This window comes from Ambystoma mexicanum, chromosome 1p, assembly GCF_040938575.1.
Source record: "Ambystoma mexicanum isolate Mex_15411 chromosome 1p, UKY_AmexF1_1, whole genome shotgun sequence".
Lineage (NCBI taxonomy): Eukaryota > Metazoa > Chordata > Amphibia > Caudata > Ambystomatidae > Ambystoma > Ambystoma mexicanum.
Genome location: NC_090921.1, coordinates 1,236,674,994 through 1,236,695,060, shown reverse-complemented (window position 1 = coordinate 1,236,695,060; position 20,067 = coordinate 1,236,674,994). Strand labels below are relative to the sequence as shown.

At 47.2% G+C, this 20,067-nt stretch overlaps 1 protein-coding gene across 1 annotated transcript in view; it reads right to left on the bottom strand.

Annotated features, from left to right (window-relative positions):
• FBL (fibrillarin) overlaps nucleotides 1-20,067 on the bottom strand; it is an 80,286-nt gene that overhangs the window by 28,548 nt on the left and 31,671 nt on the right. The window contains exons 5-7 of the mRNA XM_069604967.1: nucleotides 12,073-12,243; nucleotides 3,488-3,620; nucleotides 517-629 (exon numbers count right to left, since the gene is read on the bottom strand). Of these exons, the coding sequence (XP_069461068.1) occupies nucleotides 517-629; nucleotides 3,488-3,620; nucleotides 12,073-12,243 (417 nt within the window). The remainder of the gene's footprint in view (nucleotides 1-516; nucleotides 630-3,487; nucleotides 3,621-12,072; nucleotides 12,244-20,067) is intronic.

Below are 20,067 nucleotides of genomic sequence, written 5' to 3'. Positions count from 1 at the left end.
AAGTATATGCAGACCGATGCTAGTATTGCCAGACTGCATGTACTTGAATAAGGCATCAAAAGTGAAACTTGGCATCACGGATAAAGCAAACATAAGCGTTACTGTGTGGCTAGACTGGCCTACAACATGGATTAGTCTAGCAAAGTAATAACACTGCAATATGCTTTACCCTTGATGCGCAGTTAAATTGTGTTCTTGTGTGTTACGAGGAGCAGCATCCACCCCATCGCTTTCACAAGGAAAGTCTACAAGCAAACATGGGTCCTCTTCATTCACAGTTCAAGTGACACAGAGCATTGGCGAGACCCACACTGCAAATGGAAAGGGAGGTTATGTAGCATAAGAGGCAGTAGCTATCTGCGCAACTGCAGGAAAGAACCTTAAGGTGGTCCATGATTTCAGTAAACCCATACACCAACCACTTTTAAATACTTCTACAACATAAAAGTAAGCAATCTAGCTTACGTGCACAAAAGCCAAATGAAAGTAGAACCCAATGAAAACAACTGGATTTACCTTGATAGAGATCACAAAATGCCCACCATTCTTCAGGAAGTTATGGGCGTTCAGAGCAACAATTCTTGTCTGATCAGGCTGGGCAACATCTGCAAAGATTACATCAACCATACCTAATGAAGGTAAAAATAAATACTGTGTAAACCAATAGTAACGAAACAAAGTAATATACAGTGAATAATGCTATGAAGGTGTGGAATGGTTGTCATGACGATTGAAACGAAAATACTGTGGAAGCAAGAATAGGTCATCCCAACATAGTCTAGCCTGCTTTGCATTTCAAGACACTGACGGCAGCTATAGACTCCCTCGCCCTACCCTTGGCTGATCGCTGCAATCTTTCTCCGCTGGAGTTTTCCCAATGGCACTGAAGCACCCCCCTGTAAACAGTCTGCTCAAAAAACATTCTGCCGACCCCTCCAGTCTGCCAAATTGCCACGCTCTCTCCTTCCTCAGCAAACTCCAGGAAAAACTAGCTCCTTCAGCTGACCCTACACACTGAATTCATTGGTTTCTTCCATGACCAGCAATCTGGGTACTCTAAAGCCAGAGGCACGGAAAATGCTCTTCTGACACCCATGAAGACTTGCTCTCAAATCTTGACACCAACACCCCATCTCTTTATTTAGACACTCATAGCGCACAAAACCCAGAGGTATCTGAGCGCTTTTAAAGAATAGTTACAGTAAGTGCTTCAGGTTACAGAGCAGGCAGAGTAAGAAGTGAATTACATCATGGAACGGTAATACAAAAGGTAACGCAACATACGCCAAGTGCAAAACAGAAGAACATGGTGAACACATCCATTGAGCCTGACCCCGGTTAGAAGGCGACAACAGCATACAAATACTATAGTCAGTGGGCAAATACATGGTGCCTACCCCATGTTGCAGGACGGCGGCAGCACACAGATGCGAGAATTAGAGGGTACTATCAGGGTGGTGTGGGTAGACAGCATCGCCTGACAGGGGCCTTTGTGTGGGCCTTAGTGGTCTGGTGCCGGCTCCCACCTCCCAGCTGCAGATGGGTAGCCAATGGGAGAGGGAGTTGGCCTGGCCACAGAGAAAGGCAGCACCATCAAAAACAAAAGGGCCATCTTTGAAGGGCCGAGATACATGTCGAGCATGGTGCATGTTCAAAGAATAAAGTGAGAGACCAGTAGATGGGTTAAATTCAGGAAAGATTGTGCAGACAGCAACAAAACAGATTCATATCCTCATTCTCCTTGACCTTTCCACCTTTGACACAGTTAACCACAAAATCCTGATCACACGTCAACAGCCTGGTAATCACAGGTCAGGCTCTGGCATGGTTAACTTCCTTCCTCTCTGATCGCCCATCCCCAGGTGGAACTTTGAGCCTTTCACTCTACTATCACTCTCAACCTGTGGCGTTACCCACCTATCCCCCTGGTTCTTCAACGTCTATATGGCTGCCGTGGCACGGCTGATTGCCACCTTCCCCTCTAACTTACAATGCTATGCGGATGACATGCAACCATCTTTCAGGCTGCTCTCAGAGTCTTGCTCATATCAGACTGCCTGTGCGCTAGTCAATCATGGTGTGCTGCAAACGACCTGCTTCAACACCACGAAGACCGAGATCGCGCTCATTGCGACTCCTGCTCCCGCCTTCCCACTCACTCTGCCCCCCCCCCTTGGCCCTGCACCTGTGAAGCAAGAAACCTTGGGGTCATCTTTGATTCCACCCTCCTCCTCACATTTCAGACATATCTAAAAAGTCCAACTATCAGCTACACCTCCTCAGAGGTACTCTACCCTCACTTCCTCCAGAGGCTCACTGTCCCCAGAGCCCCGGTTCCCTCCAGGATGGACTGTTGCAACAGCCTCTTCCTCAACCTCCTTTCTGCCCTGTGCCCTCTACAACTCATCCAGAACAGAACCGCAAGACTTACCCTTGGCCTCAAGCCTAGGGACTGCATCTCTCTGGCGCTGAAATCCATCCCCTGGCTCCCCGTGGCTGCAAGGATCAAATTGATGACCCTTTGCATTGTTCACAAGGCTTTCTGGGGCCTGGGACCCACCTACCATCAACGCTGCCTGCCTAAATACTGTCCCTCATGAGCCCTCCTCATCTACCTCAACATTCTGCAAGTGAGCTGGTTCTCCAAGCAGAAATTTGGTGGGAGATCCTTAGCAGGTGCCTTCCTCTGGCATAGCCTTCCTAAGTCCTGAGATGGATCTCCAGAAACTCCTCAATTCCTTCCTCTTCTCTTCCTTCTCTCCCTCTACCCGGCTAACCTAGTTCTCTCTCCCCCCTCTATTCCTTATAGAATGCTGACTGGCCACCTGGTGTACTCCAGAGTCTCACTGGTCCCCGGCACTCCCGCCAGTCTTCCCTTGTGCTTGCCCCCAGGCCCTACCACTTACCCCATACTCCACGCACTATTCCTAGAGAGTGGCTCTCTGCACTTAACACAATCTCAACCGACCAGATGCACTTGACCCTCCCCTCCATGTGACTGCACTTTCTCCATCTGCATGCACCACGCCAGAAGATCGTCTGTCTGTTCTCCCCTGTCTCCACTCTAATTGTACTGTTAAAATTGCAGAATGGCTGTCAGACCTATTTGCTATGCCCCATATTGTTGAATGTATTTCATGCACTTACTCTGCCTGTGCAAACTATTATCGTCTGTTTTTCAAGGGCTCTGAGCGACTGTTCCCCCCCCACCCCTCCCCCGACCCCCGTGTTCCCACCCTCCTTGAGCACTTTAAACTCTTGCCTGTGTATAGGCGCTATATAAAAACATGTCCAAAAAGCTGGCTGCATACATAAACACCTTTTAGCTGAGTTATTATAACTAAGCTGTTCCGTGAAGGAGAATGCAACTAAGTAGCACAATAAAGAAAACCCAATTCCTTCCTAGCCAACTGCCTTCTCAATTGCAGTAATGTTATATGTTATATAAAACATGGATAGCCAACACAAAAAGGTGGACTTAGCTTACCTACTAACATCCGATATTTGTGTGGATGTCTTGCATCCTCAATAACAGGAATAATGTTTGTGCGTTTCTTGGCCACGTTGATTAGGTCACGACCAGATCTGTGAGAAAATTCTACAGCATAAACAAGTCCCTCCTGCAAAAAAAGGCATCAGGATTTAGAACCACGTAATGGAAAAACCAATGCAGACCTGCTAGTTGCAAATCACAGAAAATCTTAATACTAGTTCTCAAACAATTTGTAAAAATATGCAGCTGCAACGAACGCATGAGGAACTAATTCTGAAATGGAGCATGTTCTCTTGCAACCAAGTTAACTTGCAGAAAGAAAATTGACAGTTTAAGAGGATATCTTATGACTTCACAGGTTTTGTATAGGCTGCCATCTAGTGGATGGATCTAGGCATCACTTATTTTTCTGAAACAAGAAAGAGGCGCATAACTAATGTGCACTCAGACCCCTCTGGGACAAGCAACACCAAATATTCGTTCAGTATGCACTAGAGGCTATCCGTTTCAAGAATATACAAATCAATAACATACTACAAACACATTGTTTCTCTGGGTTGCATGAGAAATAGGTAACAGATAAAGCTGCAAACAGAATTTAACAGCAGCGTGAATCTAGTTCTAGGGCCAAACGCTCGGCATAGATTATTATTTAAGTGATGTGTGAACACTATTTAAACATTTTTAGAAAACACCTGTGCATCTGCTCAGGGGTTAACTACAATAATGCTTTGCAAAAGGGAAGGGTGCTAAAGAATTCAAAGGTTGGACCCTTGTGGGATGAGCATTCAGTTAATGTGCAATGGTTGTTTTACCTCACTTGCAATGATTCTTGAATACACTGAAGAATGATTTTGCAAACCAACACAAATGTGTTGAGCGCATGCTCGTTTTTCCGGTATGAATATAGGCATGCTGGCTTCCAATGTCCCTGTGAAACTCATTGGGGGGTCAAAGGTTGGTATTCAAAAGCACCTTTTGTGGACCACCTAAGATCTAGTGGATTATTAAAGTGGTTAGTTCAAGCAAGCAAATGACATCTTGACCGCCTCAAGAGTGTTCAAATGGTATTTCTTCCCTGGGAAACGTTTCATCAAGCCCCAGACAATTTAGGGAGGCCATTTGAGGTTAGGGTTAACTCTTGCCCATTGGTACATAATCTGATCTGTACTTTCTTTTACAGGGGTTTGATCTGTATTATGCCCTCTACCAGTGACTAATTTATTCATGTTGCGTGATATTTGTTTGTAGTCATTGCTCAGTGATATTTGGCCATAAAAAACTATTTTTATACTTACTGTCCAAATGTAATCTGCGATTCCCATGTACCCATTGTGGACCTATACAAACTCACAACCTCTTGAGACTTAACCTAAACCCTAGTTAGTGCTACCTTGAACTGGTTTGGCTACAGCTTCCCCTGAATTGCAACATAAGTTGCCTTCTATACATCTGTCCACCAGACCAGAGTACAGAAAATCAGTTCTAACATGCCATCCAGCAAGGTCACTGAATCTTTCATCTCTCTAGGGCCTCCTTGCCATCCTCAAAGGGCGACCAATCTGCCCATGATAAACCTTCGTCTAGTCCCTATTCGTGCCCTTCCCATCTGACAAAATGTCTTCTCCAGTTGCTTCTTTACAAACCAGATGTCTCTCCTCCCCTACAAGCCTTCACTCACAATTCACTGAATCCCCGCCACTCCCCATTTCGACCGAACCACTTTATATGGCAACCATGTGCCCATTGAATGCCTGTTCAGTCTGCAATAAAACTAGCCTTTGCCTGAATTTTAAATTGTCACCTTCCAGTCAGTCAAAACTTTCATGGATTTGAATAAAGTAACAATGACAAAGTGTAAAACACAGATCACATTAAATCAAACAAACATTAAAACTTGTCTGACTGTTGGGTAAGATGTTTTGTGAAGTCCCACACCAGTTGGACTAGACAAGACATCTCTTGGTATTGGGCAGCCCAACTCTTAATATATGCCAGTACTACACAAATTGGTAGAGTGACTGAGCAGCTGTAGAGTAGCACAATACACTAAACACTTGCACACCAGTTATATTTATACAAAGCAAATTAAGCACTTTAAAAAGCATCAACTAACAACATTCAATGGAAGACAGAATTTAAATAAGGCCCAATATCGCAGGCGAGTCATTCTCCATGTGACATGTTCCAGCACACAAGTGACATCAAGGTCAGTATCCGCACCTATTTTTGTTCACCATTACAAAATTGGGTTGGGGGATGGTTACAGTTAAATTAGCACACTTTCAACTGGTTCAATAGTTAGTTTCTCCCAGAGGGATGTAAGGCAGTCTTATCCCAGCAATAATAGTTTCAACAATTAAAACCTGTAAGTAACAAGCACTGCCAAAGCCCAATAGGCTTCAGAAGGAACAAGTTACTTACCTGTAACTTCACCAGCATGGGTCTGGCATGGATTCACATGCTCATGAATATTCCATCAACAAGCTGGGAATCCTCAGTAAAGAAAATAAATCGGTTTCACTTCTGAACTCTCTAACAACTAATCACTGGTCTCTGGGTCATACTGCCCTCTACCTAAGCCCCTCTGGCAGCCATCTTCATATTTGGTAGCATGTAAATTGGCAGTAGGACCAAGTGAAGAGCCTCAGAGGGGATAGGTGGGAGGGTTTGCATGTGAATCTATGCCAGACCCATGCTGGGGAACAACAGTTACATAAATTACATGTTCCTTCTGCAGCATGGGGTCTGGCACGGATTAATGAATAAAGAGTACATAGCAGTACACATGCACAACCACGGGAGGTGGCAAGGCTCAACATTAAGCATCTCTTACCTCCTCACCAGGCTGAAGTGGACAGGATGCCCAGCACTGCTTGGCCGACTCTGGACTCCTCCCTGGAATCCCTGTCGACACAGTAGAACTTTGTTAAGGTGCGAGTCTCCACATAGCAGCCCTGCAGATGTCCACCAGGGGCACACCAGACAGGAACGCCGTAGATTCAGCGATTGCTCTGGTCAAGTGGGCTCTCAGACAGCCAGGCAACAGTCAGTTTGCCAACCAATGACAAGGGTGATTCAGCTGGAGACACCTGGAAATGGATGCCTTGGAGGGGGCCTTCCCATGGTTCACAGGGCCAAAGTTCACAAAAAGTTGCAACGTCTTCCGAAAACTTTGTGCGGTCCATGTAGAACTTCAGCGGTCTAGCCACAGCCAGTGATTGCAAAGTCCGCTCAGCCAGCGACAAAGGCGTCGGGAAGAAGATAGCCAACGCCAAGGGCTCGTTTAGATGGGTCGACTGCACCTTGGGCATGAAAGAAGGGTACGTCCGCAGCACCACCCTCGTCTCGTGGAATGTCAAGTAAGGTGGTTCACAAGGGGGCCCGATGTCTCCCACTCATCGTGCAGAGTTGATGGCCACAAGAAATGCGGTTTTCAAAATTTCAATGGCGCCGAATCCATAGGTTCAAACGGCGGACCCATGAGCCTAGTCAGCACCACACTGAGCTCCCACGCCAGTGCCAGAGCCTTCACCGGCAGGGAACAAATGGAAAAGTCCTTTGATGAACACCTTGACCAGGCGGTGCAACCATAACGACGACCATCTCCGGAGATCTGGTGTAGTGGGAGATAGCCGCCAGATGAACAATTGAGGCATAAGCCAGCCCTGCTTTAGCCAGTGACAGCAAGCAGCACCTGCAGAGCCGTAATCTGTAGAGGGTCAATCTTCTGTTCACGGCACCAGACAGCAAACCTTCCACTTAGGTCCATAGCATCTCAGTGTAGACGAAGCCCTGGCCTTGGCAAGCACCTCCCTGCAGTCTGCCGGGATTTCATATCCTCCAAACTCTAGCGCTGCAAGTTCAGCGACCCTGGGTCGCGGTGCAGGATCGCACCTCCTTCTCTAGTAAAATCTGCGGCCGCCGGAAACTTGACTGGAGGGGGACGCTGACAAGTCCAGAAGGTCCAGGTACCATATCTGTCTCGCCACGCTGCCGCGACGAGAATCATCCTGCACCTGGACCGTCCGAGTTGATCGACTAGCCGAAGAAGCAACGGCAAAGGAGGGAACGCATATAGGAACAGGCTGTCCCACGGGAATGAGAACGCTCCCCTCCCACCCCCCCATGCTACCCAGCTGGGGAAACCTGCTGGCGAACCTCTGGCACTTGGTGTTAGTCGCAGTCGCAAACAGATCGAACTTGGGACAGCCCCAGCACCGGAACAGTAGATCCACTTGTTTCTGCCGAAGGTCCCACTTGTGGTAAGACGGATCTCCCTGCTGAAGGAGTCTGCAATGGTGTTCTTCACTCCTGCAAGATGAAACGGGATGAGGAACATTCCCCTGGGCTACGGCCCAATGCCACAGGTCATGCGCCTCAAAGGAGTGCGCTGGGATGTAGTGCCCCCTGCTTTTACATCTAGAACATCGTGGGTGTTGTCCGTGAAGCCCCATATCACCTTGCCCATGAGCGACGGAAGGAAAGACTTTAGGGCCCAACACTGCTGCAGCTCCAGTATGTGGATATGCAAAGACTCCTCCGGCAGCCACAGTCCTCTTGCATGGAAACTGCCGGTGTGTGCACCCCAACCTTCCAAGGAGGAGTCTGTTGTGACCGTCTCCTGATGAGGTGGGGTCTGGAAGTCTGTGCCCGCCGACAGATGCGCATGTACTCGCCACCATATCGCTCGACAAACTCAGATCTTGTCCTCGAAGCTTCCCAGATAGCTGAATCCAATGGGGTCAAGGAACTCCTGCAGTGGCTGCATCCGCAGCCTGCACAGCCGAATGAGGTATATGCATGAAACATGCCGAGAAGGGACTTGATCGACCTCACCCATGCGATCTTCAGGGCCAACAACTGTTGTACCGTGCCCAGGATGGCTGTTAGCCTCTCCTCCGACAGACGCCAGGCACAACACTGTCGAGCAGAGACCCCAGAAACAGTGCATCTTGCGATGGCACCAAGCAAGATTTTGCATAGTTCACTGAGAACCCCAGCTTCGTTAGGATCTGGACGGTTTCCGACAGAGTGCAACAGCAATCTCCCTCGACTTCGCTCAGATGAGCCAGTCGTCCAGGTAGGAGTAAACATGGATCCCTCATAGACAGTCGTGCCACCAGGCATTTGGTGAAAACGCTTGGCGCTGACTTCAATCCGAAAGGAAGGGCCTTGAACTGGTATTGTTGCCCTTGTACCACGAAGCGCAGAAACCTGCGGTGTCCCTTGTGAATGGGGATGTGAAAGTAGGCATCCTCCAAGTCCAGCAACGATAGGAAATCCCCTTCTTCCAGCCGTCATAGCACGTGCTGAAGGGTGACCATCCAAAGCTTCTGGGATCTGATGTACTTGTTCAGACGGCGGAGGTCTAGGATGGGCCTCCGCAAGTATTCTTGATGAGGCAGTACTGATAGTACACTCCCCGGACCCTCTTTGGAACAAGCTCTATTGCGCTCTTCAACATGGCTCGCACCTCCAGCAGAAGCAGAGGGATGTAGTTTAACTGCCTGGCCACTGGTGGTATGCGGGGACACTCATTCCAGGGTGTGTCCGTGGGCCCCAGCGTCCAGCACCCAACCGTCGGTGGAGATGGACTTCCAAACGCTGACGAAGTTCGCCAGCCGGCCTCCCGCTGGGATGCACAGGTGGGGGCCTGATGTCACTACCGGTTCAATCTTGCTTCACCGCGGAGCGCTGCCTTCGGGACAACAGCGACCTCCTCCAGACTTGTTGTAGGCCTCCTGGGCCGAAGAGCGGGACAGTTGTCGGTAGAACGAATAACTTCCACCGAAGACTTCGGGAATCTTTGGGTTTACCCCCAGAAGTCCGAAAGGACGGCCGTCGTTGCTGGAGCGTGCCCAAGCCACAAGCCGTCTGTCTGCCTTGATGGCCTGAAAAGACTCATCCACGGTCTTGACAAATTGTCCCCGAAGGGCATGTCCAGTACCCTTGACTGTACAGCCTGGTGAAAGTTAGTTCTTAACCAACCTCGCCGATGGCAAACGCTGTTGCCCATTTGACAGAACCCGTGTCGGCAATGTCCGTGGCCACTGATGGCATGGTCGCCACCTCGCCTTCCTGCAGAATCTCCAACGCTTCCACTCTTGTCGGAAGGAAGTCCAGGAGCAGAGCGATCTTAAACTAGAGTTCCCTGTCGTAGTGCGACACGATGGCAAAGGCGCTGGCCCCCTTGATGGGTGCCGCAACCGATGTGATGACTTGTCGTCCCATGGCGTCCAACTTCTTCCATTCGCTGTCCGGGGGAGGGAGAAGGAAGCAAGAGCCATAAGATTTCTTCCTCACCTCTGCAACCACCAAATCTGGGGACGAATGTGACCTCAAACAGGTCCACTGGGGGTTGAGGTGGTGGAAGTGGGTGCGACAAGCAGCGGCGTAGGGTTCTCCAACCCCTCTACGGCCCGCCCTCCCTAGTCCGTCTCGTCACCACTCTCGATGTCTCCCTAATCGCGATCTTTCCTGTAGGACTTGGCCTCGACGAACTTAAACTGTCTGGAGCATAGAAAGCTCCTCCGAGATATCTGTGCCCTGCAGGACTACCGTGCCCCTGCCCACCCCCCCCCAATCCCTGAGACCAGGGGAGACTGTTTTGGGGAGATGGGCATCGCCTTCTCCAGTGTCTTCTGCACGGGCTGAAGAGACGATTCCCTCCTGGCAGGCAGGGAAACTTGCAATTTGGGAGCCGTGCCCTGCAAACCTGCGTCCTTCACTAGGGACGCCACCACGCCTTCAATGGAAGGCTTCGCCAGGTGAATCTGGGCCTTCACAACCTTGGTCGAGCTAGGGGCCTTCACCTTGGGGAAGGGTCTGTGTCCCGCTCCCCCTTGGCCTTCTCCAACTGGCCTGTCCGGGCTTTCTCTAGAAGCTTACCTGATGGTCCGACTTCCTCTTCGCTGAACTCGTGGTTGAAGGTACTAGCGACACTGACCCCACCCTGGCCACCGGGGAGCCCGTCGCAACGGCATTACTAGTGCTGGTGGACTCATGGTGCTTAGCCTTCTGTTGGGCACCCTGTTGCCAGAGCGCCCTCAAAGGTCGAAGACCGCTCAGTTTTCTTCTTCTGGCCATGTGAGGCATGCTGCCGGGACTCACCCATAGCAGGGGCCTTGGCCTGAAGACATTTGGTGAGATCCCTGCGCCGATCCTTCATGGTGCGGGGGACCATCTGCTTGCAAAACACAGACTTCTTCCACGTGTGGTCCGAATGTAGGCAATAAAGGCATAGGGATGTCCGCCGTCCAAGTTGATGTTCCGTAGGCCACATCCTAGGCAAACCCTGAAAAGGGCCGTTAAGTCTTCCTTCTCCGCCATGCCACGCGGGGTAGGCCTCGAAGAATCTTGTGGAATCCTCCGAGAAGCAAATTTGACGAAAACTTGCCCTTGAGGGGCACTGGAAAAAAATCCGAAAACGGGTCCCTGTTAATTGGATGATGGGTCAGTGGAGCTTGAGGCTTGGTTGACCGAATAGAATTAAAAAATTTTTTAAAAAAAAGCACAGAATGCAGCAAAAACCCCAATAGCTAATCACTCCCACCACTCGAACGTGTGGTAAAAAAATCAGAAAATGCCTGCCAGAGGAGGGGCTTAGGTAGAGGGCAGTATGACCCAGAGACGAGTGATTGGTCGTTAGGAGAAAGACAGTTCAGAAGTGAAAGTGATTTTTTTTTTCTTTTACCGATGATTCCCAGCCCAACGACAGGGAAGATTCATGAGCATGTGAATCCATGCCAGACCCTATGATGGAGGAGGAGTAGTTTTGCGGCATCATTTTGGGCTCTTTGGAGTGCCGGAGCACATAGGTATAGGGAGTTTGCAAATTGTCCAGACGCAACATCACAATAGACATAGCCGCGACAAGTCTGTTCGGGTAGGAGAGGTAGGGAAAAATGCATCCGAGAAGTGGCAATGAACAGTACCGACTGACAGCCTGAAGGACATATCAGTTTCCCCATGACAAATGAGCAAAAGCCAGCGTATTGAAGTTGAAGGCTTCACTACACTAAAAAGCGCAGGTCAAATTCAAAAATACAGAGCACAAGGTTTGGAGGTCCATAAAAACTAAGGGAAAGGTGCTGTAAAAATATTTTGGGACAATCTATAAACATTAGGATACTTCCATACAGCATTTATAGCATAAGGGGTCTGAAGTAATTGACAATAGGTTTACATTTCATGTGGAAGTTGGATTTACAGAACACCAAGTACTAGCTCATCGTTCCCCAGTGGTAGCTCCTGGTCACTTATTAATGCTAGATAACCAGGAGCTGCTTTTAGCTCCCCTTTTTTCCAATCCCAATTTCTACTTCCTTTACGAAGTGCCTCACAGCACCCCCCCTCCTCCCGGGCCCTCTAGAGGGGTCTGCCTTACAGTTTGATGACCATGAAGTTCAACTAATTCTATACCTTTCGAACCATGGAAAGGGCTATTTAATAGGATTCTCTCCATGACCGTTTTTGTTCAATTTGTCCATGAAAATTAGCATACGCATCATGTTGAGAAAACTTGAAATGAATACCAAAGCATTTTAAAAAGATGGCTTAATCCCAGTAACACTTACCGGCCCAACAACATCAGACACGTGCGAGACTGTGGTGCCAGAAGCTGCTCCCAAATACAAGACCTTCATACCCGGCTTGATATGAATTTGATCAATTCCACCAAGAATTGCAGCTGCCAGCTTCGACCTGAATGGATTCCAGGCTCTGTATTCAATCTTATTTTCCCCATCCTATGGAAGAAAAGAATACATCCATTTGGGATATTATGGCAGATTAACATTCTTTAAAAAAATTAGAAATGTTTTAAATCACATGCCAAATCCCAAGAGTAACATACCAGAAGATATGGACGACTAGTTTAGCAGGATTACCACCAATTATATACCAACTATGACAATGTTAAGCAAAGCTACAAACATTTATAAAAAAAAAAAACAGTTTGTGTGCTACATCCATCACCAAACCATTCATACAGGCAGGATAAAAGTCATGTGAGTGGTAGTCTGATATCTTAGGGTGAAACATGTTTAAACTCCAAATACAAGATTGGACAGTCTAGGGTTAGTTGCCATTAAGGATTTGATAAGCATTTGTGGAGCGCATGTTCGCGCTAATCTAGCAGAAAGGTAATAAACAAAGAGTCAGATGGTTGGTTGTAGCTGAGGGGACGAGGTAGGGCATTCCAGAGGCCTGCCACTGCCACGGATAAAGAGCGGCCACCAATGCGGCAGTATTTTACCACAGGGACAAGCAGCAGACGTAGGGCTGAAATTTAGACACTAGTTATTCTGCGACATCCATAAATGGCATGTGAACCAAACAGACTTAAAATGGATGTGCTTGATCACAGGGAGCAAGTAGATCTTAAAACAAAGAAATGGCAGTGAAGGTGCACAGGAAAGGAAGAACCAGACGTAGGATTTTTTGTTAAAAATGACCCCATTGACAAACAGCACCGACCTGGGGTTCCATGGACACGGAGGAAGAGTGTTTCACTTAGAGGTGAATAGTGACAGGTTTCGGAAAGGGGCCAAGAGAGGAGGAACCAGAAATCAGGGGTCCAAAAAGTAGAAGCCGTGGGAGGACCTACTACCAGCACCTCTGTCCTGTCCCTGTTCAACTTGAGCCAGTTCTGCATCCATTCTCCCAGAACCTGGCTGCAGACTCTGGAATGGACAGGTCAAGGCGGATCAGGATATGCAAGTCTACTGCATATGAATAGCAGAGGAAGCTGTGGGAGAAGATATTTTGTCAGCAGTTGACCGTAGACATTGAAAGAGACTAGGAAGATAGCAGACCCTTGCGGGATACGCAAGGTCAGCCGCCAGAGAAAAGGGGGAACAGAGGGTTTGATGGCAGTCCATGAAAAGGATAGACCAGCTCGGCGATCCCGGATTCCATGATCGATGGTGTCAAAGGCAGCAAATAGATCAAGCAGCAAAAGAGCGCTAATGCCGCCTTTGTCATGAAACCATGCTAGGTATTCAACAGACCTGGACACTGCCACGCCCTGGACGAAAAGATTGCAAAAGCTTCATAGAGAAGAGAAATTGGCTGGGATTGAAGGATCAATTGAGGGTTTTTTCAGTAATAGAATGACTAGCATGTTTGAGTGGGGCTGGAATCGCCCCGGTAGACAGGGAGGTTTTCACCACCATGCTCGGGTGAAAAAGATGGGACAATGGTTTTAATAATGCTAAGTGGAATCGGATCCTGAGGGGAAGAAGAGCATGCAATATCGGTGGGAGGAAAAGACAGACCAAGATGCCATAGCAGATGGCACTACAGAGAGCAACGGTGGGGCAGATGAGTAAGCCCTGAACTGATATTAAACCGAATTAGTATTTAAAAAAAAATAAAAGGAAAAAGGGATGGGGAATCGCAGACATCCTGTGAAGGGAAACCGGAACCATAGAAGAGGCCACGTACGGCCTTAAATAGTTGTTTAGGCTGGTTGAGCTATATCATTGAGGCAAAGAACTGCTCAGCATTAGCAATGGCACAATGATACTGCAGCATGGCCTGAGGAGTCCATGCAAGCCTTGCTGACTGGGCATAAGAAAGTCTCCATTGGCGCTCGAGCTGTCTGCACGTCAGGCGCACAGCTCGCAGATCCTACGATAACCATGGGTGCATAGACTGCGCTGGCGGCCTCGACCTCTTGGGCAAGGCGATCGGCTGCTGCCAAAAAGGTGTTGATAGCAAGCCAAAATCCACATGGGAGGTTATCGGAATGGCAGACAAGGATTTGCACGAAATATCAGGTTGCCCAGATCACCAACCAGGACGAGTGCAGGGGTCCAGCTTTGGGGCCCTGAGGTCACATAATAAAATGGTCAGTCCATGCCATCGAAAAGGCAGGTTACACCAAATCCCCAGCCTCGGTGGATAAAATAAGGTCAAGATTCAGCAAATCGTAGACCGTGAGATTTACAAGTCAGTCTCTTCGGCCAACCCCCCACCCCATGTTGACCAAGCAGCAAAGATCCCCTAAAGTGACAAAGGGACTCTTGTCTGGACGTAGACATTTTTTCTTGGTTCCCCCTTTAGTTTTCTACCAAGTACTGTGTAGAAGGAAGCGATTAGGGAAGGTACTATAAAATCACTGAAACAAGAACATTGGGTTTGTTTAGAAGTTAAATGTTCCCCTTTAGTGTATGCATCCTATAACTTAAGAGGTTGTGGGAACAATTAATGTACTGGCATGGCAATTCCAGGTCATGTTATGTAGTTCAATGAGTTTAGGGACACTTTTCTCCGCCCCGGCCCCCCCTTTAACATTTCAAATGTGCCACCAGCATGATATTACAACAGTTATAGGCATGGGAAGGGTCTGTCCAAGACTCACTGTTGACTATAGTAATGGTAAAAGGCGCTATATAAACTGTTAGGCATCAATGATAAATCAACCCCAGAACTTTTTGCTTTGACTAGGTAACTGTTTTACCTGGTCACTAGGTTAAAGGGAATCCCCACCCCCACCTCACCTAGTCCTTTACTCTTTATGGGGGGACCTTTTTATGACTATAGTGTATGGTTGAAGTTATACAACTTTTGGGCTTCGGCTGGGTTGCCCCTTTGTTAAATATCTTTCATGTACTTGGGTGAAATACAATAAAGTAGTAAAAAGGGATTTTCATCCCCTGAGAGAGATCGCAGAGGTTGTGCCGATAAAAACTCTGAACCTGCTGACAAGTCATCCACTGGAGCTGAAACTGAAAAGTAATATTGTTAGGGAGAATTCATTTCCGTGCGAATTCCCTTCAACTTTACAGACCCTCAGCTCTTTTGCTGGACTTTAGGACTTGGAGTGAGCGAGCCCTTTTTCTCACTGTTTTGCCACGATTTGGATTATGCGTTTCGTTTGTTTTTGGATTTTGACAAACTCCATAGGCCTCTACTTTTTGTATGGTGACATAGCACCTTCAGTGCAGTGACAGAAATCCTTTAGATTGCTCATAAGATTTAAATACTGTGCGTGAACGACTGTTTCCAAGACTAGTAAAGTGAAATTGACTTTACTTCACTTTTGTGGGTCCAGCACACCCTCTTATGTGGCGTGCTCGGGGTTACATAGTAGCCCCTTATCCTACCTACTCATGTAACATAGTTATGTTACCCTCACTACTTTAATTGGCTGGTGGCAGAAGCTTAGTTTTCCTACCATTGTGCTTCTCTAGCACAGGCTGAATCCTCTGCTGCAGTATAGCACCCATGGGTGACCATTGTCAAAAGGGCCTGGTCCTTTTTCACCATTTGTGAGTTTTCATTGGGTTCTACTCTGTGCGCCAAATCCGGTTGGAGCTGTTGCACTGCCCGGTGAAGCCCTGCTCCTGTGCTGAAGCTCCTTTTCCTAATCGAGAAGCTCCGGAAACCCCCAAGATGCCCATGGAGTTTGTCAGCCTCCAAAAATTAAAACACTCCAAATCAGATCAAAACACGTGTGAGGAAGTGTGGCTCACTGTCTCCAGGGTTAAAATTTTAAGTCCAGCAAAAGAGCTGGGGGTCTCAGGTTGAAAGGAATTAGCACAGAAATGATAATTCTCCCTAACAGTGCTGCCGATCTTAAGCCTGTGCCGCAGGAGTCCTCTAGGCGGCCTCCATCTTGTCCCCATGGAGGCCCAGGAACCCAGGATCTGCATCGCTGCAACCAGAGAAGCCAGCTGAACCACTCTAACCAAAGGTACTGTTCTAACTTGGGGTACTTACCTCAGTGTCTTTAGCTTTGCTCTGCTCAGTTGAGACTTGCAGTAGCTGCTTTGCTAGAGTGGATTTCAGCTCTACCCTTCACAGGTGTAACTGCTTGTGACCCTACAGTGATTTTTCTGCAACAAACTTTGTGCAAGACTAGCTATCTAAGAAGTGACTCAGCTCCATAGACTGCTCCAATTCCTGGCTCCCTGCAGACTAATCTAGTCCATTTGACGCCGATACTGTCCCTCATAGGTGATAACTTGATTTTTAACCATTATTGCTGTGAAAGGTTTTTATCTAGACTTCTTTGGAAGTGCTCACATGCTCCGAGAACCTGTTTAACCTTTTTCCTTCCCTTAACCTTTCTGCAAAACCGTGTACTAATGATATATAAATGCCATTACTGTCCTAGTTCGTGAAGTCACCTCCGGGTGTAGGAAGCATCCATAGAGTGTACTAGCTTTGTGAGATTCCAGAAAAGTATTTTAAAATTATATTTGATGGTTACATCTAACTTTATAACAAAAACTTTCAGTAGTGTTACTTGGCTATTTGTGGATTTCATTGCTACAGCTCACATTTACTCCTCTTGAGATAAGCCTAGCTGCTCAGTCACACTGCCAACTTGTGTAGTACAGGCATATACCAAAAGGTGGGTTTCCCAATACCAAGAGGACAAGGGTGGCGTCTCCCACAGGGTTACTACATCCCTTCTTGCCCAACAGTAACTAACAGTGAACAGTGTTTGCCTTGATGTGTGTTGTGCCATTCTGAAAAGTATATACAAGGTTAATTTGTTAATTTACTCAACTGTGAATTGGTTGGGCCTCTTTCCCAAAAGTAACGCGGTTGGCTTCACAAACTATTTTGTTCAGAGAATAGTTGTACAAGTTCCCCAACTGGGTCTTGAATCCCCCAATTTGCGGTAAAGCCTGTTCAGAATAGGCTTCATCTACCAAGAATAACATGACTCAGTCATAAAATGTAACATTGGGTTTTACTTTACCTGGTCTGCTTTATACAGATGCTAAAGTGTTTACCTACCTTTAAAAGTTGCTGATGGCTCCTTTAAAAAAAGGTATATTAGGTTTTACTTACCTTTAGTTAGCTGTGTGTGATACTAAAATAATTTAGTACTTACCTCAATTGGTGTTCCACTGACCTGAAAAGCAACTAATTACACCAAAAAGGTCCTACTCACCTAGAAAAACTTTTCCTCAAAGTAGATCTAGGTTTGTACTGGTCCTTGAATGAGTGTTACACTGTTCAGAAAAGTATACTTACAGGTTGGTTTACTAGGTCATTTCTTTGCTGAGCGTCACAGTACAACTGCTAGAGTCTAATATTACATAAAGTAATCTAGAAGCAACGCCCCATGAATAGGTGTGTGGCCTATACTAAATGTGTATCATAAGAACCGACTTCCCTAGAATTACTGTTAGGCATTTTGAAGAAGGCTGTATGCTTTGGTATGTGTCCCTTCAAACATTGGTGTGTTTTTTTATTAAGTTGATGACTAGGACCAGTACTCCCCCCCCCCCCTCCCCCCCACCCCCAAGACGCAACTTGGCCTACTTGTATTTAAACTAAACCTTTATTTTTTATAATGCTTCTGGTTGCAAGTGTTTATGTTGAATCCTTGATATACTACATGTTCAGTATACTCCTACAGCCCCTCTCCCTCTTAGGATAAGCCTGGCTACTAGGTCTACGCTACCATATACTCCTTTGGTACAGCCTTCTATTAAGAGTTGTCTTGTACTGTCTCAGTTGATGGTTACTGATCTTTGTTGGAAAAAAAAAAGTGCTGCCACAGAAGCCTGCCAGACGTCCTCCCTTTCAGCAACACGACCAAAGACCAGGAACATGGGTCTGCAGCACTGCAACCAGAAAGCATCAAGCTGGAAATAATCTTCAGTTCAAAGGTACTGTGGGGCCTTGGGGTACATCATCCTTTTGCCATTTGCGGTGCTTCTCTTCTTGGGAAGTGCCATTTTACCCCATCTTGAGTTAAGGGGACTCCTCTTGAGTTGCTGCGATTTTCGATTTGCACTACTGACTACTTTAAACACATTTTCTAAGAAAGGAGCATCAGAACTGACTTTGGCTGCCCTGTCTCCCTAAAGGCCCCCTTCTGAACCAATTTGCTTTGGCAGTGCTTGTTCCTCTACAGGTTTTAATTGTATGAACACCATTATTGCTGGGCAATGTTAGGGGGTTCCCCAGGACACGTAAACTGAAACACGTGAGTAAACGCAAAGACCTGGAGTACATACTTGCTAGACGCAGGATAGCACCGAGTTGGAAAGCAAGAAGACCGAAAGTAGGCGCCTAGTGGCATGATCTTTAGAAATGGGCAGATGCTGAAACAGTGGTGTGGAATGAAGCAGCAAAGAGTTGGGGAGGAAGAAGTGGACACGCTGATAGCCTGGAAGCAAATAGCTACACTCTGGGTCTGACCGGGCAAGTCTGGAGGAAGACAGCTTCAGGAGGAGAGGGAAGCCCAGAGAAGGGGTTGTGGAAGGCTGAGGCGTGGGGTAGGCTCAGAAGGTGTGGGGGGTAGGAAGGAAAACATGAAACTGTACATGAGAATTGAAATGCATACTTGCTGCTACACTGTATGGTTATCGAGTTGGAACTAATAAAATAGGTTTCCAAAAAATGTATCAAACAGGATCAGACTTGCACAACCACAGGTTAGGGAATCAGTGGCTCATCTTAGGGTTGGCTGTAGTAGGTTTAAGGCATCCAGTGACTCCATCAGGTACAGGTTTCAGGACAGGGTTATGAATTTGATTTTGGATGCAGCACCATAGTATTCCCCTCAATAGTGGCAGATGTTTGTGTTCAAGGACATGGTTAGTTTGCTCCAAGGAGCAGCTCTCATTTGGTTTCAGCAGGCCCTTCCTCAAGGGGAGTCTGGATCAGCAGGTTTGTGTAGTCCCAGCAGACTTCTCTCAATGCCAGCAAAGTTAAACTGCTGGTCCAAACTAAATGCAGACCGAGTCATCTCAGACCTTGGAAAAGCAAAAAGTATACAGAGCACTAATTCAGCCAGGTGGGGTTCCACCCGTCCAGAGGAGGAAGCCACCCACATTAAGTCTTTCCAATTTATTGGAAGGCAAGGACTCTGGACACAGTTGCCGTCTTAACCAATGCTGGCTAGTGGTGGTCCTTTGGCTTCAGATACCTGGATCTTGTGGTAGACTACCTGAAATGACTGCAGGTCCTCTCCTACCCAAAAAAATCGGGTAAGGGGCTGAGAGAAACCCGGGTCATCAGCCAAAATGTGAAAGCATTGGCTTCGATTAACATTACGACGACGCAGGTAATTTGTTCACTAAAATTGTGGTTTCCTAGTCCCCCATAGGCAGCAGATGTCGCATTTTAACAGTCTGCACCTATATTACACTATAGGTGCAGCCTAGTAGCACGTAAATCTGTAAATATAAGCCAGTCCTGGTTTGACAGGTTACTTCTAGATCACAGTGCTCCAGATACGATTTTGGAGGTGGGGTATTTTTACTCTATTTTTTCAAGTAAATGAAATTTCAAGAGTAAAAATGAGTCTTCTCTTTTGCAAGAGAGTAAAGTATGCGATAGTCTGGTTCCAGATTCTGATCTCAGCACATAACTAATCACACATGGCCCACCTAGCCCGGACCCTAAAAATGAGACGTCAAACCAAGTTCTCAAGTACAGAGCATACCAAGATGTTCAACAGCCTCAATCTATTAACAAAAACAAATGTTACATAGGCCTTCGCTGTCCAAGCAAAACATTTCTCTGCAGCAGCAGGAACACAGTGGCCAGGGTCACTGTTCCACTGTGACAGAGGTGGCTAATAAGATTTCATGAAT